Here is a 27,434-nt window from a genome sequence, read left to right on the forward strand (position 1 = left end):
CTGAAATGGGACATAATTGTAATTTGTGGAGGACAAAGGTCAGAGTTTCTATTTCCTAAAACAGAATATTGATTTCTTTGCATTGACCTGATCTTGCCCTATCACAATGATCTTTGGACCAATCAAATCAGTCTTATTTTAATGTTTACTTATTGAAAATTATTGCTTTAACTAATGCTTCAGGTCAAAGGTCAATGTCTCTTACATTTCAAGTATGCATGCATCTCTCTCTTTATGATCTTATGACTTTTGGCTGCGCATGTTAAATCACTTCCCCGTAACATTTCTCATCATATAGTTATTGTTATACTAGTGTGTCAGGTCATGATGGTATAATTTTTCTTTCCCCATATTTATCAGTAAATAATTCTATCAAGTTTATTGTGAGGGATATTTTGAGTAAACTCCGTATAAATATAAACTTAGTTCACTGTGTTAAGGTGATGTAACCCCAAAGTTAAGGTTACGGTTTTACAAAGACTTTCATGATAGAAATGTGGTAATGTTTGTCAAAATTTGACAGAGTTGTGTAACTTCATGAAATCAGGTCAAGGTGAAATTCAAAGTCACAGAGGTCAAACTTTGTATCTTTTTTTTCTGTTAGATATTTGGTTATGCTATATTGATATACTGGGTAAATACTTTTACTGAAAGGTGAATTTATTTGATTCAAGGTCAGAGGTCAAATTGTTTAATAGATGCCATTTAAGATTATTCCCATGTGGTTTAAATTATTCCAACAACAAAAAATGGTAGGCTGGTAGGAATGTGGTGTTACAAGGTTTAAATTCAATCTAGAACAGTTAGATTCAAGGTAATGTCTTAAAAAATGTTGATCCCATAGTGGCTGCTTATGTGAATCAGGGATAGACAGTGATAATCACAGTGTACAACCTATGTGTTATGTGTTTACCTCTAACCTATAGGCTAGCTGTTACATCTCACTGGTGCAGCCATCCCCTTCATTCTCACAGTATTTCCATGTGTAGGTCAGAATGCTCTGATTTAGGATGTTAGTATCCAACATTTAGCACCTGAAGTTTGGTCTTCTCCCTTCAATAAATGGATTGCAGAAATATTTATTCACTGTACAATCATCCATACCACTTCTGAGGCAGTGTCAGATAGATTGTTTCAGATTAAATTGATATGAAACTGTCAAATCTTGGTCAGCAGTTGATGTTCCCATCTAATCATTTCTGTACAGTTGATGTCCATGTCTAATCTTTTCTGTACAGTTGATGTTCCCATCTAATCATTTCTGTACACTTGATGTCCATGTCTAATCTTTTCTGTGCAGTTGATGTTCCCATCTAATCGTTTCTGTACACTTGATGTCCATGTCTAATCTTTTCTGTGCAGTTGATGTTCCCGTCTAATCATTTCTGTACACTTGATGTCCATGTCTAATCTTTTCTGTACAGTTGATGTTCCCATCTAATCATTTCTGTACAGTTGATGTCCATGTCTAATCTTTTCTGTACAGTTGATGTTCCCATCTAATCATTTCTGTACACTTGATGTCCATGTCTAATCTTTTCTGTACAGTTGATGTTCCCGTCTAATCCGTTCTGTACAGTTGATGTCCCTGTCTAATCGTTTCTGTACAGTTGATGTTCCCGTCTAATCATTTCTGTACAGTTGATGTCCATGTCTAATCTTTTCTGTACAGTTGATGTTCCCATCTAATCATTTCTGTACACTTGATGTCCATGTCTAATCCTTTCTGTACAGTTGATGTCCCTGTCTAATCCTTTCTGTACAGTTGATGTTCCCGTCTAATCGTTTCTGTACACTTGATGTCCATGTCTAATCCTTTCTGTACAGTTGATGTCCCTGTCTAATCCTTTCTGTACAGTTGATGTCCCTGTCTAATCCTTTCTGTACAGTTGATGTTCCCGTCTAATCCTTTCTGTACAGTTGATGTTCCCGTCTAATCCTTTCTGTACAGTTGATGTTCCCGTCTAATCCTTTCTGTACAGTTGATGTTCCCGTCTAATCCTTTCTGTACAGTTGATGTCCCTGTCTAATCCTTTCTGTACAGTTGATGTCCCTGTCTAATCCTTTCTGTACAGTTGATGTCCCTGTCTAATCCGTTCTGTACAGTTGATGTCCCTGTCTAATCCTTTCTGTACAGTTGATGTCCATGTCTAATCCTTTCTGTACAGTTGATGTCCCTGTTTAATCCTTTCTGTACAGTTGATGTCTGTGTCTAATCCTTTCTGTACAGTTGATGTCCCTGTCTAATCCTTTCTGTACAGTTGATGTCCTGTCTAATCCTTTCTGTACAGTTGATGTTAATCCTTTCTGTACAGTTGATGTTCCATGTTTAATCCTTTCTGTACAGTTGATGTCCCTGTCTAATCCTTTCTGTACAGTTGATGTCCCTGTCTAATCCTTTCTGTACAGTTGATGTCCCTGTCTAATCCTTTCTGTACAGTTGATGTCCCTGTCTAATCCGTTCTGTACAGTTGATGTCCCTGTCTAATCCTTTCTGTACAGTTGATGTCCCTGTCTAATCCTTTCTGTACAGTTGATGTCTGTGTCTAATCCTTTCTGTACAGTTGATGTCCCTGTCTAATCCGTTCTGTACAGTTGATGTCCCTGTCTAATCCGTTCTGTACAGTTGATGTCCCTGTCTAATCCTTTCTGTACAGTTGATGTCCCTGTCTAATCCTTTCTGTACAGTTGATGTCCCTGTCTAATCCTTTCTGTACAGTTGATGTCCCTGTCTAATCCTTTCTGTACAGTTGATGTCCCTGTCTAATCCTTTCTGTACAGTTGATGTCCCTGTCTAATCCTTTATGTACAGTTGATGTCCCTGTCTAATCCTTTCTGTACAGTTGATGTCCCTGTCTAATCCTTTCTGTAGAGTTGATGCCCCTGTCTAATCCTTTCTGTACAGTTGATGTCCCTGTCTAATTCTTTCTGTACAGTTGATGTCCCTGTCTAATCCTTTCTGTACAGTTGATGTCCCTGTCTAATCCTTTCTGTACAGTTGATGTCCCTGTCTAATCCTTTCTGTACAGTTGATGTCCCTGTCTAATCCTTTCTGTACAGTTGATGTCCCTGTCTAATCCTTTCTGTACAGTTGATGTCCCTGTCTAATCCTTTCTGTACAGTTGATGTCCCTGTCTAATCCTTTCTGTACAGTTGATGTCCCTGTCTAATCCTTTCTGTACAGTTGATGATGTCCTTTCTGTACAGTTAATCCTTTCTGTGACTAATCCTTTCTGTACAGTTGATGTCCCTGTCTAATCCTTTCTGTACAGTTGATGTCTAATCCTTTCTGTGTTAATCCTTTCTGTACAGTTGATGTCCCTGTCTAATCTTTTCTGTACAGTTGATGTCCCTGTCTAATCCTTTCTGTACAGTTGATGTCCCTGTCTAATCCTTTCTTTACAGTTGATGTCCCTGTCTAATCCTTTCTGTACAGTTGATGTCCCTGTCTAATCCTTTCTGTACAGTTGATGTCCCTGTCTAATCCTTTCTGTACAGTTGATGTCCCTGTCTAATCCTTTCTGTACAGTTGATGTCCCTGTCTAATCCTTTCTGTACAGTTGATGTCCCTGTCTAATCCGTTCTGTACAGTTGATGTCCCTGTCTAATCCTTTCTGTACAGTTGATGTCCCTGTCTAATCCGTTCTGTACAGTTGATGTCCCTGTCTAATCCTTTCTGTACAGTTGATGTCAGTTGATGTCCCTGTCTAATCCTTTCTGTACAGTTAATGTCCCTGTCTAATCCTTTCCGTACAGTTGATGTCCCTGTTTAATCCTTTCTGTACAGTTGATGTCCCTGTCTAATCCTTTCTGTACAGTTGATGTCCCTGTCTAATCCTTTCTGTACAGTTGATGTCCCTGTCTAATCCTTTCTGTACAGTTGATGTCTGTGTCTAATCCTTTCTGTACAGTTGATGTCCCTGTTTAATCCTTTCTGTACAGTTGATGTCCCTGTCTAATCCTTTATGTACAGTTGATGTCTGTGTCTAATCCTTTATGTACAGTTGATGTCCCTGTTTAATCCTTTCTGTACAGTTGATGTCCCTGTTTAATCCTTTCTGTACAGTTGATGTCTGTGTCTAATCCTTTCTGTACAGTTGATGTCCCTGTCTAATCCTTTCTGTACAGTTGATGTCCCTGTCTAATCCTTTCTGTACAGTTGATGTCCCTGTCTAATCCTTTCTGTACAGTTGATGTCCCTGTCTAATCCTTTCTGTACAGTTGATGTCCCTGTCTAATCCTTTCTGTACAGTTGATGTCCCTGTCTAATCCTTTCTGTACAGTTGATGTCCCTGTCTAATCCTTTCTGTACAGTTGATGTCCCTGTCTAATCCTTTCTGTACAGTTGATGTCCCTGTCTAATCTTTTCTGTACAGTTGATGTCCCTGTCTAATCCTTTCTGTACAGTTGATGTCCCTGTTTAATCCTTTCTGTACAGTTGATGTCCCTGTTTAATCCTTTCTGTACAGTTGATGTCTGTGTCTAATCCTTTCTGTACAGTTGATGTCCCTGTTTAATCCTTTCTGTACAGTTGATGTCCCTGTTTAATCCTTTCTGTACAGTTGATGTCCCTGTTTAATCCTTTCTGTACAGTTGATGTCCCTGTTTAATCCTTTCTGTACAGTTGATGTCCCTGTTTAATCCTTTCTGTACAGTTGATGTCCCTGTTTAATCCTTTCTGTACAGTTGATGTCCCTGTCTAAGTTGATTGTATGCATGTGATGCCACTGTCAAGTTGATTGTTTGTTTCAATAGGTGGTGCCACTGTCTATATCTTTGTCAAATTAAGTTTTTTCCAGTTAAAAGTTTCAGCGAGTTTATTTACATTTAAATTTAAATTGTTAATGCCACTATCAATTCATTAATTTTCCGTTGTTGACACCATCAACTCACCTATATTGAATCGTGTAAGTTATTTGCATGCAGTTGATGCCACTGTCGGGTCACTTTGTGTAGTGAAAGTAACTGGTCTAATGTTGGGTCCAGCAATGCTTTATATTCTTTATATGTGAAAGTTTTTGATACAAGTGTATACAACAGAGACTACAACAGCTAGAAAAGGTAGGGTTTATATATACAACAGCTAGAAAAGGTAGGGTTTATATATACAGTAGTACAAGAGACTGCCAGTCAGAACACCCAGCTTACAATACAAGTGTCAGACTTACAACAGAGACTACAACACAGAGTTTATATATACAACAGCTAGAAAAGGTAGGGTTTATATATACAACAGCTAGAAAAGGTAGGGTTTATATATACAACAGCTAGAAAAGGTAGGGTTTATATATACAACAGCTAGAAAAGGTAGGGTTTATATATACAGTAGTACAAGAGACTGCCAGTCAGAACACCCAGCTTACAATACAAGTGTCAGACTTACAACAGAGACTACAACAGCTAGAAAAGGTAGGGTTTATATATACAACAGCTAGAAAAGGTAGGGTTTATATATACAACAGCTAGAAAAGGTAGGGTTTATATATACAACAGCTAGAAAAGGTAGGGTTTATATATACAACAGCTAGAAAAGGTAGGGTTTATATATATATAGCAACATTAATGTAGTGCTTACATATTACTGTGTTTCAGCAGTAAATATTCTGATCTCCTAACGACTACTTTTGTTTCCTGTTTAGAATAAACTGCCACATACACACATGCTCAATACATTGTCCCTGATGTTTTTCTATAGAGATTACAAAAAATAGTACAACAATCTTCTTACTCACCAGATATGTTGTCTCCTTCACCCCAATCACTTCCACATCTGATCCCAGCTCTCGCCCATTAAACAAGAAATTTTGCCCAATCAACGAGGGATTTCAACTTCAAACCCATCCACCAAGGGATTTCAACAATTTCAGCTCATTTAACTATCCAATAACAGATTTTAGATTCCAATCTTTTCCCCCTGACCAATTCACCATAGCTCACCTTCCTTGGAGTTTTTAAAATACATTCAATGTTAATTACTGGTGCTATCAATTGATCTAACTTTCATTTTGTAATCAAGTCCTGGTATTGTCATCTTAAGTGAAAGAGAGAGTTTTTGTTATGGAGATAAAGTTAATACAGAGATATACCACTACACAGGCCCTGTCAGTATGTCACACTGAAGGTACTTCTATGTAGTAAATTAATTCAATTTTAAATTCTGATTTGTGTATTAATCTTTAAGACAGCATGTGGTAGACACTGCTGGTGGACTTTTGTACAATGTTCAAGACAGCATGTGGTAGACACTGCTGGTGGACTTGAAGTTTGCCCTAACCGTCTTGTCACGTTTATTAAATTCGCTTGCATAGTGGCACGGTTCAGAAAATACACATGTACTTTAAGCTATTGTAAAATTGCCTGATGTATGAAAATTACGACATTCATCTTATAGGGTTACTGCACCTCCCTGTCTAGATCTTGACTTTTCTTTTGATCACTTTGGATTTTCCTTAATCGCTTCCTAGACTTCCAATTTTAGGCCCGTTGCATCACTGACGAATCCTAGGAGGACAAAGCAGCTGTATGATGCAGTTTAATTCATTGTCTGACTCCAATGTATCTCATTCTAAATTATGAAACGATGCTATTCTTTTGTGTGTCTTTTGTACAATCTTTAGATAAAGATGAAACAATATTGGAGAACCAACACATTTAAAGTCTCAGATTGGATATTTTATTTGGTGTTGTTGTTGAGATAATACACTATTTATCATAAAAACAGGTGACAGTTGGGTAGGACAATAGGAGTTGTCTTTCTTCGCTCATTGCTTTTCCATATCACATTGATTCTGTATAGTACAACATAAAGGGAGATAACTCTTTAACAATAGATTGTTGTAAGGGAAATAAGAGGGTAGTGCTTGTATAGATATACTGGATATGGTTTGACATTTTACATAAATATCTATACAAATGGTCTGTCATTGTAAGGTCACAGCTTAAAGTCAAGTTCAATTTCTGTATTTTCAAATACTGACAGAGTATCCAAACTGATTGGTATTATCACATGCTAATAACCGCCGTGAACTTTCATTTTTTTGGTTTACATTTCATGGTTTGAAGCTGAAGTATAATCCTTTCTCAGTAAATGAAAAAGTGATTAAAAACCATCAATGTGTTTTGTAACAAAAGCAATTGGTAATGTGATATAATAGGTATGTTGTGTGTGAATTCACTTATTACACAGGACAATATATTTCAAATGGCCTCAATCAAATTTTTCAAAAAGTGTAAATATTTTATCAATACATCAAAGAAGATTTAAATAACTTTGATGCATTGTGCTAGAGGCCAAAATATGATTGCAATATTTTTTTGGTCAAAAGCAATAGAGCGTAATTTTTGTCAGGTGCATTGAGTTTTTGATGTCACTCATTTTGATAACTTTTGATGTTAAAACTGAATCATCAACAGTTATCTTAAACAGGAATATTGATAAAAACATTTCTGCTGTTGGCAAATAATGCAGAAATCAAGCAACTGTGATTTTGATATTGGCCAAAATGTCTCTCATCTCCTTCACTAATAGATGACACTTAGTAATTAAACAACCTGGATTAAATCACGGCCTTGAAAAAGTAATGCCAATAAATTTTCACCATGAATTTGTGTGGAAGGACCAGTTCAACAGAATCTCAATCATCTACATGGACTTTACTTAAAATCTCATTACCTAAATGAGTTCTATTTTTAGCCTCTTTTATTGATTTTTGAACAAAAATATGATTCTTTGAGACAATTACAAGCTGTTCAAGGGAGTAATGATGGTAAAGAATTGCCCACTGTGGTCTATGTTCTGTAAAATTCATTAAATAAAAAATATATCCAAATTACTTGTACAGAAAGGTTTTTTTAAGTCATATCATATCACAATGCCATATCTTGCTTAATTGATTTTGAATCATATGGGAACTCGTATTGAGATGTGATTTTATGAGTATTTTTGGCTGTATTTTATGAGAAATTTCAGACCAGCTTTAATTGAAGCTGAAAGTCATTAGGGGATAAAATAGGAAGTTGTATAAATAATCACTGGTTTTCTGCTTCTCTGTGATCTTTGATTTAATGTTTAAAATGCCAGAATTCTCTTTATTACGTCAAGTAAATATATCACGAGGAGATTTATTCTGCAGGAGATGATAACTTTGGGAAATTAAAATGGCATTTTAAGTAGAAATGTTATTGAAAATGAAGCTGTCCCTTGGGTACAGTGATGTTACGTTAATAGTAATAGAATGAATTATCACGTTTTAACATATATGTAATAGCCATATCGTACATAACAGCCATATAATAAGTAATAGTATTACCAATACAACAAAAATCAGTTATAAAGATTATCACATTATTTGATGGGATAGAAGTGGAAATGGTTCTCTCCTGTGACTTCTGATAAACTAGATTATCTCTCAGCTTGCAACATTGACTGTGGGTATTAAATCTCTGATGTCAGAGGTCAGCATTAGTCTGTATAGCTTGGTCTGTATAGCTTGGTCTGTAGGTCAGCATTAGTCTACAACTTGGTCTGTAGGTCAGCATTAGTCTGTATAGCATGGTTTGTAGATCAGCATTAGTTTGTATAACTTGGTCTGTAGGTCAGCATTAGTCTGTATAGCTTGGTCTGTATAGCTTGGTCTGTAGGTTAGCATTAGTCTATATAGCTTGGTCTGTATAGCTTGGTCTGTAGGTCAGCATTAATCTACAACTTGGTCTGTAGGTCAGCATTAGTCTGTATAGCATGGTTTGTAGATCAGCATTAGTTTGTATAACTTGGTCTGTAGGTCAGCATTAGTCTGTATAGCTTGGTCTGTAGGTCAGCATTAGTCTGTATAGCTTGGTCTGTAGGTCAGCATTAGTCTGTATAGCTTGGTCTGTAGGTCAGCATTAGTCTGTATAGCTTGGTCTGTAGGTCAGCATTAGTCTGTATAGCTTGGTCTGTATAGCTTGGTCTGTAGGTTAGCATTAGTCTGTATAGCTTGGTCTGTAGGTCAGCATTAGTCTGTATAGCATGGTCTGTAGGTCAGCATTAGTCTGTATAACTTGGTCCATATGTCAACATTAGTCTGTACAAGTTGGTCTGTAGGTCAGCATTCGTCTGTATAGCTTGGTCTGTAGGTCAGCATTAGTCTGTATAGCTTGGTCTGTATAGCTTGGTCTGTAGGACAGTATTAGTCTGTATAGCTTGGTCTGTAGGTCAGCATTAGTCTGTATAGCTTGGTCTGTAGGTCAGCATTAGTCTGTATAGCTTGGTCTGTATAACTTGGTTTGTAGGTCAGCATTAGTCTGTTTAACTTGGTCTGTAGGTCAGCATTAGTCTGTATCGCTTGGTCTTTAGGTCAGCATTAGTCTGTTTAACTTGGTCTGTAGGTCAGCATTAGTCTGTATAGCTTGGTCTGTAGGTCAGCATTAGTCTGTACAACTTGGTTACCTTGGGTTGAGTTATCCTTTAGTAAGATTCTTGCTCTAAGATGTCTTCAGTATTTGAAAAAATGAGCTGTGTTTTATACAAGATTTAAACATGTGTTAAAGATAACAACAGATAGATCTGTATTGTTGGAGACTTTAAGTCTCGATTCTACTCCTTCACATATGTGTACAATATCAAAAACCCGAGGCTATCGAGGCATCTTTTACACTAATTCAGGAAATTCAAGTTTTTTGTGTCTATCTCTTAATTGATTGTGACGCCATGAATCGGCAGCATGTTCCCTAAATCCCCATCTATTGTATATTACTGGTTCTAAACATGCAATTTTCTTTCTTTTTTTCTTTTTTTCTGTATTTTCTACATAGCAATAAAGTTAAAGCTTTAATAAAAATGTTATGATTGCCATTTTTGTACACACTGTGAAGGAGGCAGTAAAAGCACAGTGTCAGAATCATGTAAAGCTAAAAACATGTTTCTGTTTTTTTCCCCTGTATAATTTGAAACATGATATTACCACCAAGAGTATTTCAAAAGCAGTGTGATATGGCACTACAAATGAATTTTTCTTTTTAACAATTTTTTTTTTCATCAGTTTTTTTTAAACACTATGATGATTTATTGGCTCTTTGTTATGCGAAACCTGTTGTTTTATCTGTATGAATAGATAAAATTGCTGGAGTATAATTATCATAAATACCACTCGGGATAGTACAGGCCTTTTTTCAAAATTGTATTCAAAGGAACTTTTGACTAATAAACCAGAGCAGGTGATTGCAATCTTTGTTGATGAAAACTCTGTGTGGATGTCCTGAATGTTGACATAATTATGTTCTGATAACATAACCCTTTATTTATTTTACAACAATTGCAAGAGGCGGTATTTAAATTTATATTTATGACTCTTGTTGGCCCAGATGTAAGTGTGCAAGGGGTCAGGGAAAAACCCATGTGGTCAGATAGGTGACCATTCTGGTGATCAAAAGGCTTGGTGAGAGGCAAGAACATTATCACTGTGACACCTGTCAACCCAAAAATGTTCTCTATGTTGACATTTTGTTGATAAATATACTTGTCAATGTTGGAAACCTAATATCTGTTTCTATGTAATTCATCAATTTTGATGAAAACAAATGATTTTACAGTATTCATTTTTTTTCCAGAGACAGGTAAACATTCAATTTTGTTTTGTTTCTAGAGACAGGTAAACATTCATTTTTGTTTTGTTTCCAGAGACAGGTAGACATTCATTTTTGTTTTGTTTCCAGAGACAGGTAAACATTCATTTTTGTTTTGTTTCCAGAGACAGGTAGACATTCATTTTTGTTTTGTTTCCAGAGACAGGTAAACATTCATTTTTGTTTTGTTTCCAGAGACAGGTAAACATTCATTTTTGTTTTGTTTCCAGAGACAGGTAAACATTCATCTGTGTTTTGTTTCTAGAGACAGGTAAACATTCATTTTTGTTTTGTTTCTAGAGACAGGTAAACTTTCATTTTTATTTTGTTTCTAGAGACAGGTAAACATTCATTTTTGTTTTGTTTCTAGAGACAGGTAAACATTCATTTTTATTTTGTTTCTAGAGACAGGTAAACATTCATTTTTGTTTTGTTTCTAGAGACAGGTAAACATTCATTTTTGTTTTGTCTCTAGAGACAGGTAAACTTTCATTTTTATTTTGTTTCTAGAGACAGGTAAACATTCATTTTTGTTTTCTTTCTAGAGACAGGTAAACGTTCATTTTTGTTTTGTTTCTAGAGACAGGTAAACATTCATTTTTGTTTTGTTTCTAGAGACAGGTAAACATTCATTTTTGTTTTGTCTCTAGAGACAGGTAAACTTTCATTTTTGTTGTTGTTACTTGAGCAGTTTAACATTCATTTTTTTATGAACAGAGCAATTATTTTTGAATTTATTGGGATTTTTTTTCACAGTTTTTTCTCTTTATTGAAATTTTTGAAAGAAGAAAAAATATTGAATCATTATTCTGATCAAACTGACCAATGTGACAATACGTGCTGTTGTGTTCATACAAAAACCATTTCTTTAATGTTCTAATTATTTATTTAACTTATCATTGTTGTTGTAATTGAAAAGACCAATCTGACATCTGAAACATATTCTATTTTTTGTTGGCCTAAGTGGCAAAGATAAAGAATGGTATGATGAGGCGTGTGACAGGCTGGTCTACTGATACCGTTACAGTCATTTTTTTAATGTTTGTATAGTTTCATTGATTTCCTGCTCCACATGTTTTTATTGATGCCTCCGATTCATCAGGATCTATGTGTCAACAATGGTACCTTGTTGACAGCAAAAACAATATATTGGATCCAATGATGGCACTGATTTAACAAGATTGTTCTGATAAATATCAATCTCCATCTTACACTTTGATGTTGTGAAATAAATAATGTGTCTGATTTATTGGTAACTACATGCAAACATCACCAGTTCATAATTGTGTATCTGTTCTCACAAAGGTTTTGTTTACAATATTTTGGTATTTATTCCGGCTTATTCTGTTAACGATCATGTGTGTAATCCTGCCTAACTTTAAGACAATGCAGTGACTCTCCATTCTGACAGCATATCCATCAACCTGTTGTTTGCATTACAAGATTTTTCTTTAAAGGTCAAAGATGTAACTTATGCAAACTTTTTATGAAAGAATTTTTGTTGATAGTATATTTGGAGTGATTATTCCATTTATACTGAAGAAAAAAGTAGATTTTTGAGAAATGATTAAAACTTATTGCCATTTTACTTGTCTTCTCTGTACTATAAATAAGATTTCAGATTTGGTTTAGATCCTCCTACACATTCATGCTAAGCTTTCTAATTTTTGAAGAAGAAAAAAAATCAGAAAATGATAAATTATAACATTTGTATTCTGCTGTAAAATTAGATGTGGAAACCCAGTTTCTTGATTTTGTAGAAAATAACCACGCTGAAGTACAGATGCATATTTCCTTCATACAAAGGTAATCAGAGAGGCACTGCTGTTGATTTCTAAATGACAGTCAGTTTAATCAATTTTCTTGAACAAAAATTATTTCCATCATCCAACTTAGAGATGTTTTGTCCCAAACTCCAACGAGTCTTGCACACAAGATATTGGTGATGCAATGTGTTATAAAAAGAGTTTCCTATTAAAATTGGGAGTTGTAAGACAACACAGGAGACCACACTAAAGAAATTACCATCCATCATCTTGTCTTACTCCTATTATTTCTCCGTTTTCTGAGCAGTCTGATTACTTGTGTCAGGAACAATACAAACTAATCTTGACCTGAAGTGGTAATAGCTGTGTCCTTGTCGTGACCTCGAGGCTTGTCAGGGCCACACAGGAATCATCCTGAAATTAGCCTTACAATTAGATTTTCTTACCCAATATACAGACTGCCTTTGTTATTGTAAACATAACTGTCCTAATATCTTTTAAGGGTGTTAGGTCTACAGAACATTAGATTTTTCGTGTTAGTATATCAGAGGGCTAGACGGGAATTGTTATTGTAAGTAAATGTGCTACACTCCTAACAGTTTTGATCTTGGACGTCAGGATTGTTAGAATTTTAAAGGTATACAGCTCCAGATCTCTATGTGTTTGAAGAAAGCCTCTCAATCTTAGCTACTCTTACATATATCAAATATATAAAAGTGTATGATTTTACATGAGTACAAAAGATCTCCTGACACAACCAATAGACAATTTTTGTACAAGCATGTTTTTATGACAACAGTAACGTCAGACAAGTGACAATTGTAAAGTGTGCTATCACTGATATACATAGTGTACGAGATAGTAAGGAATCTGCCAGTTTTTTCAGCTGTACTATAATCATACATTCTATGTGGTCGAAAATAGTGTAATGAGATGGTATACAGATTACAGGCCAAAAGTACAACAGATTGTAACAATGTATTTTAGTCAATTCGGCTATGCTTTGTTTAACACTTGATCATAGATGTGTGCAAGTCTATGGCCCAGTCTGATTTTGCATGTCTGTTATGAAGTGTTATATGTTTATTTAAAATTAGATAGGCAATCCATTTTTTGGAGCATCAGGCTTTTAAAACCACAGTTGAAGATCTGAGGTGTCTATATAGGTTCAGTGACTACTGAAGAAAGTTGTCTCTCTCAGAAAGACTGATACGATGAATCGTCCTGTGCTGATGTTATTGTGTCTTTCTAGACCAAGATACTTTATACTGTGTGCTTCTGATAGCATGTGGTGGGCCTCCGGTATATTGTTCAGTGAGTTAACCACCTGCAGAAACATCCTGGCTGACCATTGGGTGATAATAATATAATTCTGTAAACATAAAAAGGATCCTCAGCTTAACAAAATTGTGGATTTGCCTCTGTAATGCAATAAATAAAGATATCGTTTGTGTATAAAATTCAACAAACTTGAAACAGAAAAATCGCGTAATGGATGTTCTAGATAATAAGGTCATTCTAAAGTGGCTTTTCCAAGGATAAAATCAAGATTTCTGAGTAGTTGTAACCTCTGATCTCTTAGGGCCATAATCATTACCACTCCTTACATGGTTTTATTTCCTCTGTAGTACTATTGCTCCAATTTGATGATCCCATCTGATGGCTGCCTTTCATGGTTAATGAAGCCAGACAAGAAAAAAAGCATTATCACATTAAAATCATGTCTTGATTAAAATGGAACTTTATATTTGATTCAGTCATGCGAAATTAAACAAGATTGACTCTGGATAAAAATTGTTTGTCTGTAACTGTATCTGAAATTATCTCTTTACCATTGAGAAATTAACAGATCTTAGTAAAGGCCAAATTTAAATAAGTATTTGATGTCCTTCTTTTTTTTTTTTTTTTAATTTAAAAAAAAACTGCCATAAAAAATATTTGAATCATCAAGCAAAGTTTTTCCGAATTTAAAATTTTACGTAACAGGTGAAGATATCATGAAAAATCATGAAAAAGAGATGTCTTGATGATTCTAGGAGTTTATTGTCTATGCAATGTGTAATAAAAGAAATTGTAACAAAAGGATATCATGAATTATCAGAGATTCAATAGTTTAGAAAGGTCAAAGCTGAACTCGGCAGACATCTCGGTGTTCTGTTGGTGTTTGAACGTCTTGTATTATCAAGAATGATAGGAACGCATCATAAAGATGTCTGTAATGGGTTATAACAGTGGAATAAATTTGCATTTAAGTAGTGATGTTGAATTTGACTCATCAGTTCTGAATTTTGCTGTACTTTCTCTTTGCCAGTTTATAACAGTAATGTTATCCGTGTCTTTGTCAAACATACTGAATCTTAATTACGTAAAACCTTAGGATTCTCAATAGGTACTTTATATATCTATGTTTCATCATTTTAAAAAGTAACTCTGACACACAACTTTATTGTCAATTTGTTCAGTTAGAATAAAAAAGTCTTATAAACATATGACAATTGTAATATCTATAAAAGATGTACACACATGAGCATATGACACAGTTCAGCAGGTTATGTTGTAGTACAATATTAGAAAATAAAGAACCAAACCCAGGTTCGATCTTAAATGCCTGTTTTATTTAAGACAACATAGATACAAATTACATTTTACAATAAAGTGAAAAACAATGATTTAATCTTCTATGAATCAAGCATCTTTATCGACCAAGTTTTTTTCATCGTAACATATAAAACCATAACATAAGACAGAATTACATTGTAACTTCACATTTGATTGGTCAAAGTGGCGGAGTAAAACATTGTAAGGATTCCATTGTAAATGTCAGAAATATATTGCAATCTGTGAGTCAATTGTAAAGATTGGCACAAAAATGGAATGTACTCTTGGCATAAACCGTACACATTGAATTTGTTTTGTTATACCTTGATAACATGAAAATAATTAAAGTTATTCCAAAATAAAACATTCAGGTATGTAATGTAGGTCAAAGAGAACAAATACAAGTCCTACTTAATTATCACCTCCATATGATTATATGAACCATAATTAACAGTGACCTACATTTTTCACACCTGATCGTGGCACTGTATTACCATTCTGATAGATTCTGATGTGACCTACATTTTTCACACCTGATCGTGGCACTGTATTACCATCCTGATAGATTCTGATGTGACCTACATTTTTCACACCTGATCGTGGTACTGTATTACCATTCTGATAGATTCTGATGTGACCTACATTTTTCACACCTGATCGTGGTACTGTATTACCATTCTGATAGATTCTGATGTGACCTACATTTTTCACACCTGATCGTGGTACTGTATTACCATTCTTATAGACCCTGATGTGACCTACTTTATCAGAGTTATCTGTATGATCACCATCCGATAACACCATACTTACAGTTGTGATTATTTCCGAATACATCTGTGTTCGAGATCCACGAAAGATAAAACTTTCTTGATTTGTATGACCTAGTTTTTTCCTAAACCAATATCGACACATGTGACAACGTAAACGCACAGAAAACTATATAGTTACCCAGAATAGAAACACAAATCAGAGAGGAGTCGTTTAGTGGATTACATTAGCGCAGTTGTTATGTCAACATAGTTATTGGTACACGGTTGCTTTTTGTTTCCACCAATTTGAGATCTTTCTCTGTAATAAGCCAACCTTACCTTTATTATACAACTAATTTAAATTTGGTTATGTAATTGTAAGCCCAACTCCTTTAGGTTTTGAGCCAAAGGTTACAAATGTATTGATGAGCTCATTGAAGGATGAAAATGGCTAACACTTTGCCAACACCTTCCAAATTTTAGAATACCCATTTTTGGTAAGGCTTATGTTAATCATTTTTAAAAATGATTTCTCACAATGTCAACAAACCACAGGGTTTATATCGATTTCAAACTTTATCTTTTTCTGTACTGTTTGTTCTGATGCCATTTTGTATCCGGCTTCTCTGCAAATGGTTGCTAATGCAAACATATGACAAGAAATGTAATTGAATGTATCTTTTGATGCTGTGGGTGTAAAATGCTACAAATGATTTGGTTGAGATCTGAGATTTCTCTTAATCAATATTAGGCCTCTTATCAGTAATCTGAAAGAATGTCTACCGCTGATTAATCAATATTCAATGCAATATCTGATTTTTTTTCAATGTTTGCTTTTGTCTTAGGTAGTGAATATTTCTTGCGGATGACACGAGAGACTTCGCTGTACTTTTATTTTTCTATAAAGCCATAAGTTGATATGAAATATTGAAGTTGGCTTTGACAACAGTAATTATGAATTTGAAAGCTATTTAGAACATTTCATTTTCTAAGAGTTGCAGAATGGAAATCCAGTATCCTAGAAAATCTATTACATTACGGTTTTCTACGTCACAAAATAGAGTGGAATTCTGACTGTAATCTAGAAAATTGTTGATCATTTTATTTTAAAGATTAGATATAATTGTACTAGTTTAGGGTGTGATTAAGGCTGATAAAGTCTTGGATGATGTCTTCATGCAGAACAACACAGTTAATGTTGAATTGTACTAAAGAGAGTTTGATTGAAAATGATATTCTCATTTTCACAGATTAAGGAGCGATTTTATTTTTTTCCTGAAGAGTTTGATGTTCTGATTGTCTGATGTCTTTTACAAAATGGTATGACCGTTGTTGACAGATGATATTGACACCTTAAAAGATAATTGAGCAAGGGGAATAACTCTAACATAGATAACATATGGTCTTGGGATTGCACAATGTTACATAATGTGCTATGTGTGCACATGCACACAATTGGAAAACTGGACAAAATAAGCCATCACACATGAGTGCACATGTTGTGCTGTTCTATTGCACAAACAGGTGAATCTGTCATGGTTGTTTTGAATTTAGAAATGACTTATTGAAAGTGTGAAATAGGTTTTATTTATTTTTAAATATATAAGATTATAAGTATATTTCCTAATTAAGTCTTAAATCTATCGGTTGGACACATTTAGATCTATCAGATACAGGCTATATATAATTTTATACACTAGTAATTTAAAGTGTGTTGTTTACAACTGTGACTGGCCTTACTGTACAAACACTCATTATATATACATTACATATATATACATTCATTTGATTTAAAAAAGATTTTAATAATCACCGATCAGTTTTGCATATGTAGCCATAACTACACAATTTTTCCATTTAAATATCAGACCATAATATCAGTCGATCAGTTTTACCAAACCGCACAAAGTGTGTGATCCTATCACTCTGTTGTGCTCTAGATACTATATAGTTTGTGTGCACGCGATATATATACACACAATATATGCGCAATATGTGCACGATGTATGTTTTTGGTGTGTTGTGTGTTATCACAACTGCATATGCTTAGTAGGTTGATGACAGGTTACAGGATTTCCATCTCCGTGACTCACTTCCTGTTGCTGGGAACTGTCTCACCGATGTACATCAAGTGTTTTGTTGTGACAACATCTGTATGATCAGATGACTGTCAGGTAGATGTTTTGATAATTAGGGTTAATGTGAACAACTGTCATTGTCAGGATTAGTCCATTTTTAAATTAGATGCTCAGTTTTTAGCAACTATATCATGCCCCTTCCCCAAGGGAAAATGTACTGCAATGCTATGTGTACAAGGTAGTTGGAACTTCACTGACTGTGTAGGTATTCAGCTTGATAGGCGATTTAGACTATCCTATAAATGAACATTGTTCTGTTGTTGATGTGTCTGTTTCTTCTGTGAGTCTGACAGACATGGCAACAATACCTTACCAAAACACAGATTGTTCATTATACAATAGAAAATCTACTGCAGAAGTCTGGGACATATGTCCATCACTTTCTTAAAGAACTCCAGTTCACCCTTGGAACCAGTCTTGGTGAACATAATTTAATTCAAGCTAATATCTGATTTTTACTGACAAACAGTCCTGTTTTAGGCTGTAAATGTGCACATAATCATTATTTCTTCACAAAATATATGTTGTTTAACTATTGTAAGACTCTATGTGACACTCTGTGAGGCTACTGATACGATGGTCCAGTGACATTTTCTTTGAGACAAGTCTGGCTTATATTGACCTGAACTCACACCATAACAACATATACCTTTACACCTAGCAATCAAAGTCAGTGTTCTCAGACTCATTCTGATTAAAGTTCAGTAACTGGTATTTATAAATTTAGTTGAAGTGACTTCCAACGACATGATGAAGTCGTTGATGTGATAAATGGAATATTCCTTGTTTCATTTAATGAGTGGAAACTGTAATATTTTTCTGTCAGCACTAGAAAATTTTTTTTTAAAAAGTGAAGTTACGCTTTAACTCTATGACACATAATTGTGATTCATCCTGTAACAAAAAGTCTCTTCTACTGATATAGTAAAGTTTGTTATTCTGTCTAACAACAAATAAAACCAGATTTTATTTCATTTAATACATTAACATGCAATAATTCTAATTTTAATCATAAGGTTTTTAAAAAGCTACAATATTTAACTGCATTTGTCTTGAGAGAAACAAACAACTATTGTCAATTAAAACTTCCATCCTGAAACTACGGTCGAGGAAATTGCCATTTTAGCAAAAATTTTAGAATGGCATATCAAACGAACGTAAATTAAGGGAGGGAATACATGAAATAGTTATTGTACATCTCCTAAGGGAAGATGGACTGCAATCATTTGTGTAAAAGGACGTTTGAACTATCCTTAATGTTTTTTCAAGCAAATATGGTTGAAAACAGACATTTCTGTGTCATGTTGGCTTTTCATCAACAGTCTCCATCGTTACCTCACAATGATAATTTCATTGTCAAAACCTAATATCCTTCTAGGCTATATTACATCTGTGTAATACACCAAAATATTATGTGGGTATGTAGATAGTGAAAACCAAGGAAACTGTGTGATAAAAGTGACTCTGATTCATTCTGAATCAAATGGAATTCTACATTGGAGAACACAAAAAGAGATAAATGACTCTCGTAAAAAATCACTTTGAACAATCTTGATCTGATAGAGAAATTTAAGTATGTAAGTAAAAACATACCTGTTCCATTTACAAACCTGTCAAAGAGACAAATTTGAGAAAATTTAATAATATGAATTATTGTATGCATAGCAAAATTGGTTTCCTTGAACACTTAAGTAATTATGTAACACAGAAATACATATAAAAGCAAAGGGTGGTTTAATGACTTTCTTGCATGTGTCGGTCAATCTCGATCGGGGAAACTTGCTCAATGGATCAGTCCAACCAGGTCTCTACTCGGAGTTGTAACCACTCCTATCAAAGACTTCCTGCCAAGGCAAGAATTTCCGATACTCAAAGACAGTGGACCCAACACAGGACGGGACTGAGGATCGGGGTTGCGGAAGTCAGTGTATTTGTCAATCTAATTGGCCTGTGCTATGGGTCTTTATCAGTATGCAACGAAACAGTGTAATTAATGTTTCGGTGCTTAGTAGAAAGTGTTGAAACAGATTAAATTAGCTCGGAGTTTTTCAGAAATTCTTTGGCTTTGATATCAGGATAATTTTTTTTAGTTATGTTAATAATTAAAATCTATTTCAAAGTGATCAAACCGTTTTAGTTTTCAAAGACCAAACATAAAGACTTGCTTTAAAACATGTTTATTGCAAACTCCAGGGGACTAAAACAATTATATGTACCTGTATGTAGGCAAAACTTGGAATTGGCTTTGGATGTTAATGAGATGAGGCTTTGTCAGCTGAGGGATATAAATATCATTTACTTATGTGTAAGACTTTTGAAATCAGCTTTGTTCATAACAAGCTTGTCCATATTCGCAAAGTTTAAACACTCTGAGATTTGGAAAATTTCATAAACATTTGACTTTCTGTGGTGTGTGTATGAAAGACCGATATTGCTTTATTGATTAGAACGGAACATGTAACAGAAAATGTAAATCCTTCATGATTGAATAGCCTAAAGTACAAAGCCCAGCAACGAGGGTTAAATTTCCCTAATAATTTTGCAATCCACTTAAACTATCATGATGGACTTTACAAACCTGCTTACACCTGATTGTAGGGAGAGTTAAACACAGAGTATTAAGTTAATATGTATTCTTTTAACTAATATATTTACTTACTATTAAATAAACTTGTTGTCAGAACTAACACATGTCTATATACCTTTAAACCATCCATGTCCCTCAGCAATGTGTCGAGCCGCAGATCAATAGACTGATCGTGGACCAATATAGACATATGCTGTCGACGATCATTGCCTCTCCATCATATACGAGACTGACTATGCCGAGTGTTGCTTGTCACATAGTGTGAGACGTAGACAAGGTCTTTCATAATGTTCAATTAATTGTATCCCAAGATGGAAGTCTTGCACCAGTGCTTTTGTGTAAATGATGACCTGTGTTGTAACAGGTTCATTGGTCCAGTATCATCTCCCGGGACGTTTATAGATGTAGGAAGCATGGCATTTGATATAATTATATAAAATGTGTTACAAAAGACTCATGTGATTATAGTGAGGAGATTTTTTCAGCATAGGAATAATTGAACTGAAAGTTCTAAGGTTTGAAGTTAAGATGATCCGTGATTTTAGACTGATGTACGACTTTCAATCTTTGGGATTACCTATACTTTTGTGTAACTTTATCATACATAAGAGAGCTGTCATCCGTCCTAATTATTTCTGATAAAGGAGTGGTATTTTAGGACAAGGTCCACCTCATGTCTTCATTCATCCATTACAAAAGATTGTTAGGTCTGTATGATGAGGAAATCCTATCCTAAACCTTCCCTATGTTTAATGAAGCTTATTGACACCATCCATATAGGGATCAATATTTTTTTTCTTTGGGAATTTAATTTCTCCATGGAGCCTGTGTAACATGTAATACATGATGTCCTGATGTGAACACACTTTATTTATTTTAATTTGATAGAAAGTGGAATACGTCAGTTTGTGGTGATTTAGTGTGATATCATACCCATCAATGGTAAATGGTTTCATTTGGATTGAATTATCATGTTAAACCTGGAACTTCAGAGAAACAATCGGACGATACAATTGGGTGGAAAATTTAATGAGAAACAATGGATTAGCTGAAGTGGTTATTTGTGTTCTTTGGATAAAATTACATTCTTTATAAGTGTTGAAAATTTTAATGTAAAAAAAAAAGAATGAAAAACTGAGTAAATTGATTTTAAAAATGTTCTCAGGAAAGTATCTTCTTTTTCAATTTTTATTGGATGAGTATTTCAAAAATATCAACCAATGGAATTATACAATATGAAACATGGGAGAGTAATATGAATTCTACGATTGTGGATGTGTATTCGATGGATGCTGGGCGCCATTTATTTGTCCTTCACCTTCATGTAGAAATGTTGAAGATCATCAACATCGTTTGGTGTCGTTTCCAAGACTTCAAGATCAAGGTAACTACAACTCTTGATATCTAAAGGATAGGGACTTCATTTAACAAACATTTGTTTGATGCTGATTTGTATTGATACTTTCTTAAACATACTCCAAAGCAGTGTAAGTTTGCAGCAAAAAATCCATATTGTTTATAAATTAGATTCTTATGATTGAGACCTCAATAAAAGTTTTCCTGTTCTTAGAGAAATAGTATATGATATCTTAATCTGGTATTGACAATTAAACAATTCATAGATTTTTTTTAAGCAGTGACGTTAGATGTATCTGGTAGAGTCATTCATGTTTGATAGACATTTTCTAATTTCTCAGATATGACCAATGATCAGTACCAATAAAGTAGCTGAGAGCTGCTTGTGATTGGATTTTTATTTCAAAAATTTTAATTTTCATTTCAAAGACTTTTTTGTGAAGAATTTATCATAATTTACACTTATGTGACACTCTATATAATAAAGTTTATCCAGAATGATGCTGCTAACTCTCTCAACCCACTGGGAACATCAGTAGTATACCTAAGTGGTAGGTTACGACTTCACTGGGTTATTTTCTCGTCAGTTGTGTGTCTGTAATGACATACTCTAGAGCACTTGGTAGTCATTTTTTCAACCACTTTCTATGATGCTCTGAGCACTTCATCTGCACTCTTATGTGAATATAAATAATGTTTCACCTTTTTTAAAAATTCTACTTGTATCTATTTAATGGTATCATATTTGGTTGAAGCTTGAAGTTACCTGAAATTAAAGGTATGACAAGCAAACAGTTGTTTGCTCTTTTCCTTCAGATTTCTTACAAAGTTTTAAAGTTAATTTTGGTATGAAGTCTTGTGGCTAAAATTTATGAAATTAAAAAGTGAAAGGGCATGTAGATATTACTTATGTGATATAGCCTGAAGTTCTAGTTACCGTTATTTCCGTTATTACGAACAGGGGAGACAACTATAAAATTGACTTTGTTCTGTCCCCTAAAATTTTTCATAAGTAACAAGAGGCACAGGTGGCTATGGGTGTCAAAACATGAATGAAAAGATAATTTCACGTGTTGCTCATTATTCATGGGTACATCAGAATAAGCTGACAGATCTCTAAATGTCAACGTACATCCCTGTGTGCTCAAGTTACCAGGCCTAGTAATCTACACACAAATATCCTTTATCCCCAGCCTGCCGCCTCTGTCAATACAAATAATGCATTCATTTGGAACATTGACCTTTGTTTGTGAAGTTTGTCTCTCTATCCTAGAGATCCACTACTCTCTTGTGTATGGATGTAGAATTAGTTTGATTGGCCAATCTTGTCAATAAGTATTGGTATCTACACATAAGGATTATGTGAACTAGTTCATGGCATTGCCCTGATATCTACATTGCTTATTTCCTTTCTGACCTTTGTTGAGATTTAAATTGTGCTTATGTTATGATAACTCATTTTTAAAATGATTTGAAGCAAATTTTAAATAGTCATCTTATGTTCAGGTACCTTTCTCAAGGTCGTTTGATGTTGAGGTACCTTTATCAAGGTCATCTGATGTTCTGTTATCTTCATGAAGGTCATCTGATGTTAGGTACTTTTATCAAGGTCACCTGTTACCCAGGTACCTTATCAAGGTCGTCTGATACCCAGGTTCTTTACCAAGGTCATCTGATGTTTAGATTCTTTCAAAGGTCATCATCAATGTTCAGGAGAATAAACTATTGTATTCATCAGCACATTTAAACATGAGACTTTATTTCAAAGAATTCTTAATGAATTATCATATTTGGTCAGCTACAATGTCATGCGTGAGGGTGAGTGACAACAAATGTTTGTATTCTATGAATTGTTTGGTTTGATGACAGTGGATATACGACCGTGGGGAGACGCATGTGTCACAAAGATTACATAGAGCCTATTGATGTGAAAAAACTGGCTTTGATACTGATCACATGCATTTTCAATTTTGTTGATTTGAAGTGAGAATGAAAGAAATGAAGTGGGAAAGGCTTGTGTTTGTAGAATATATCATTACTAGCTGGTTCTCTGCGTTACGTAATACACAATCTCCAGTGCTAATGATAACGAGTTATTACCATGATGATGCTGGATTACAAAAGACATGCCTGATCAAGTTTTGACATTTCCCATGATCCTAATTCGACAGATGTGAAAGATACCAAACTGTCAGGATCCATTGTAGTTATTGTATTTTTTTCATACTTGATGTTAAAAATCAAGTGTTGCATTCCTGCAGATATGCCGACTATACTTGAGATTTAATATCATCAGGGGAGAGAATTTGTCTATCAAATAATCTATATGAAAATGGAAATTGCATTTGACATTAAGAGTTCTAAAAATGCATTAGCCATATGGCCACTGCTGATTGTTTGTGTAAAGATCTGTTTTATCACTAATACTATACAGATGAAAAGTTCATCCTGACGTAAAGATCTGATTCACTGGTTAATGGAAAGGATACAACAATTGTGTATATATATAAGTTTTTGTTCAAATGGTATTCTGAAATAAAATCACTTGAATATTAGATAAGAAATTAGGAATTTTATGTTCTCAATTTTTTTTCTAAATATTGAGTTAAAAAATGTAGATATGGAGTTTATATATCCAAAATACCAGACCAGAAATATTTTGTATAATTTTGGAGTTTTGTGAAAATGATAGATAAATCTGGTGATTAAATTCAATTACATGAACGAAGAAAAGCTTCAGTATTCATTGTCGTGTACTGCTGGATAACATTGAGGTCTGTATTAGATTTCTCTGCTCACAGCTGTATACTGTCAGTTGATATACCTAAAACAAATGTAATTGCTTTAGCTGTGTGTTTGTAATTGTAGAACACTAAACTAATATTTGCTTACAATTTTTCAAAATGTTTTTTCAATTTTTAAATTAAAGCATTACATCTTAAGTTACATTCAAGAAAAACAGTTTAAAAGCAGGTGCGTTAGGTATCAAGAGAGACAGGATTCACTGTGGTGTAAAAGTAGGTTGAATGTCACAGGATGCTGTGAGTTAGGTATCAGTAAAGTCAGGATTCACTGTGGTGTAAAAGGTCAAGGAAGAAGGTCAAATATTATCAAATAACAGCAAAAGGTCAAGGAAGAAGGTCAAATATTATCAAATAACAACAAAAGGTCAAGGAAGAAGGTCAAATATTATCAAATAACAACAAAAGGTCAAGGAAGAAGGTCAAATATTATCAAATAACAACAAAAGGTCAAGGCAGGAGGTCAAGTATCATTGAATAACGACTAAAGGTCAAGTATCATGTGATTTACAACAAACAGTCAAGATGGAGGGCAAGGCTACAGTTAATAGATGTCATGGTCAACTTTACTGTAATTGGCAAATACATTCTTGAGAAACCATAACAGTGTATTTTACAGTTTTTATGCCAGATATTTACTGCTATTATGGCCTTTTTAGATTCTGCCTTTCAGCAGACAGGAGTTTATTTCCTGTGTTACTTGACATTCAAAGTGAACAGAGCATTAGGGCATCATGATTACAAGAAGAAAAATTAATTGTCAATCAAACATGAAATCTCCATGCAACAGAATAGTCCATTTTTGTCAGATCTTGAATTGTCTACCTCTTGTTACGGATATAACCCAGGGGTAAAATCCGGTTTTGGAAATTAAAATAATGATGATCCAAGATTTCAATGGAAGTTTTGTTTTCAGGCTGTCTGGAATCAATATGAAAAATTAGAGTGTAAGAATTAAATTTATCTGGTAAAAAGTTTAATAATGACTTTAATATTATGTTTCCTTTAGAAGTCTGAGAAATTTTACATTTTAGTATTTAACTATCATTGACCTTTCATAGATTCCCCTTTTGGAACTGGACTTGCCAATGCCCATTTATAGACAGGGTCCCGATCCTTATAAATCTTTTGATATTAATGTTACATGTGTGACCTTATGGAGAGTTATTCTCATTTCCAAATGCCAAAGAGTTCCATATTTTTTGTACTCTATTTTTGTGTACCAGGTTATACAAATTTGAGGAAAAAATTGACAGAACTCGTTAATACTATACAACAATGCATGCACTTATATAAACACAAATATCCCAACAATCACGTGAATCGGAAATTTTCTAGACTTTTCAGGAAAAAATCTGTTTAAAGGGAAGCCATGAAAGACTTAAGTATAAAATTGAATGAGTTTACTTGATTAACTTTCAGGTAATCACCTTTGTTTTTGTTTGCTTTTGTGAATGAATTCATTATTAAGTTGTAATGTTGTTCTCAGGCACGGCCATTTCATGTACAGGATTCTTCTAATCTGTCTATAGTTATTCCAATGCTGACCTGACATCTAGGATTGTGTAGGCATTTTCTGGGGTTTTTCAAGACAACGTCTTACCTTTGTTTTAATTAGAATTTGTTTGTTGTCAGGTTAAGTTGATTACATCACAACAGAATCAGGAAAATTGCCCGAATACTATTTTCCACTGATAAGGAAATGAAAAACATAAAATGTTTACATAAATTCAAAATGCTTTTTCCTTTAAAAATTTTTAGGAAATAAGTTGTTTGTCAGGTAGAAAAATTGTAAATATCATTGTTTTCTAACGGCATCCATGATGAATATGATCTTTATTAGGAACGGATTTTATTTTTCTGTTGGTGTTGATAGGCATCAGCAACCTATTACAGAATTAGTCTAGGTCAATATTTCAGAGGTACACAATTCTACAGTAAGCCTGCATGGCCAATATTAAAATTTCATGAAAGGCAGGAGGCTGCACGCTTGTTTATTTATTACTAAGCTTAAAAACAGCCAACACAAAATAAAAGTTGTGGTAATTGCAGCTGATTGTGTAACGTATTACAATACTATGAGACTGTCATATCATTTCCCTGAAATGTGCATTGATGTCCGGGTTTATCATAGGAATATAAATGACAGTCTTGTATACAGGGGTAAATTAGTTGGAGTAGGGAAATATATGGAACAAACTTCTAATAATAGATGGTCCATTGAGGAGTTGTATACAGATATATTACACTAGATTCGTTCCTTTTATTGGCATTTTGTTGAATGAATCCTTATTCAATCTTATAAAGCTTTCTAATTCCCTAAACGCCACTTTTATACAAGAGAAACTAGGTTTTAATGCAAATGTGAAACTAATTTCATATGCCATAGTTGTGAGACAAGCCCCAAGGGGCGAAAGTCTTAATCTTATGAGAGGCCAGCTGTTAACAGCTGAGGCAGTCATTTTCTTGGAGTTGTATAAGAGATAAGAATGAGATAAGAATAGGATATCCTGAAGTGAATAGTGGAAGTTTTCCTGATGAATGTATTACATATCAGAGAGGACTGGTGGTTCACACTGTAAAACAATCCTGATCAATAACAAGTGCCACATAATGTCAGAATTGTACTTAAATTCTCATCAAACAGGTTTTATAGTTGTCCATTTAGAAAAGGGAATTCTACATCACTATTCAGAAAGGGAATTTCTAGTTGTCCATTTAGAGAGGGAGAAATTGTGGTTGACCATTTCGTGATTGAAATTTCAGTTGCCCATTTAGAGAAGGATTTTCTAGTTGTCAGTTTAGAGAGGGAAAATCTTGTTGGTAATTGAGAGAAA

General features: G+C 34.3%; 1 protein-coding gene across 1 annotated transcript in view; it reads left to right on the forward strand.

The window, feature by feature from the left end:
* Window positions 1–27,434, forward strand: part of LOC132558570 (peripheral-type benzodiazepine receptor-associated protein 1-like) — a 170,515-nt gene that overhangs the window by 92,912 nt on the left and 50,169 nt on the right. Inside the window, exon 9 of the mRNA XM_060223155.1 lies at window positions 5,312–5,409. Within this exon, the coding sequence (XP_060079138.1) occupies window positions 5,312–5,409 (98 nt within the window). The remainder of the gene's footprint in view (window positions 1–5,311; window positions 5,410–27,434) is intronic.

This window comes from Ylistrum balloti, unplaced genomic scaffold, assembly GCF_031769215.1.
Source record: "Ylistrum balloti isolate Yb309-2 unplaced genomic scaffold, AGI_CSIRO_Ybal_v1 Utg370796, whole genome shotgun sequence".
Classification (NCBI taxonomy): Eukaryota; Metazoa; Mollusca; class Bivalvia; order Pectinida; family Pectinidae; genus Ylistrum; species Ylistrum balloti.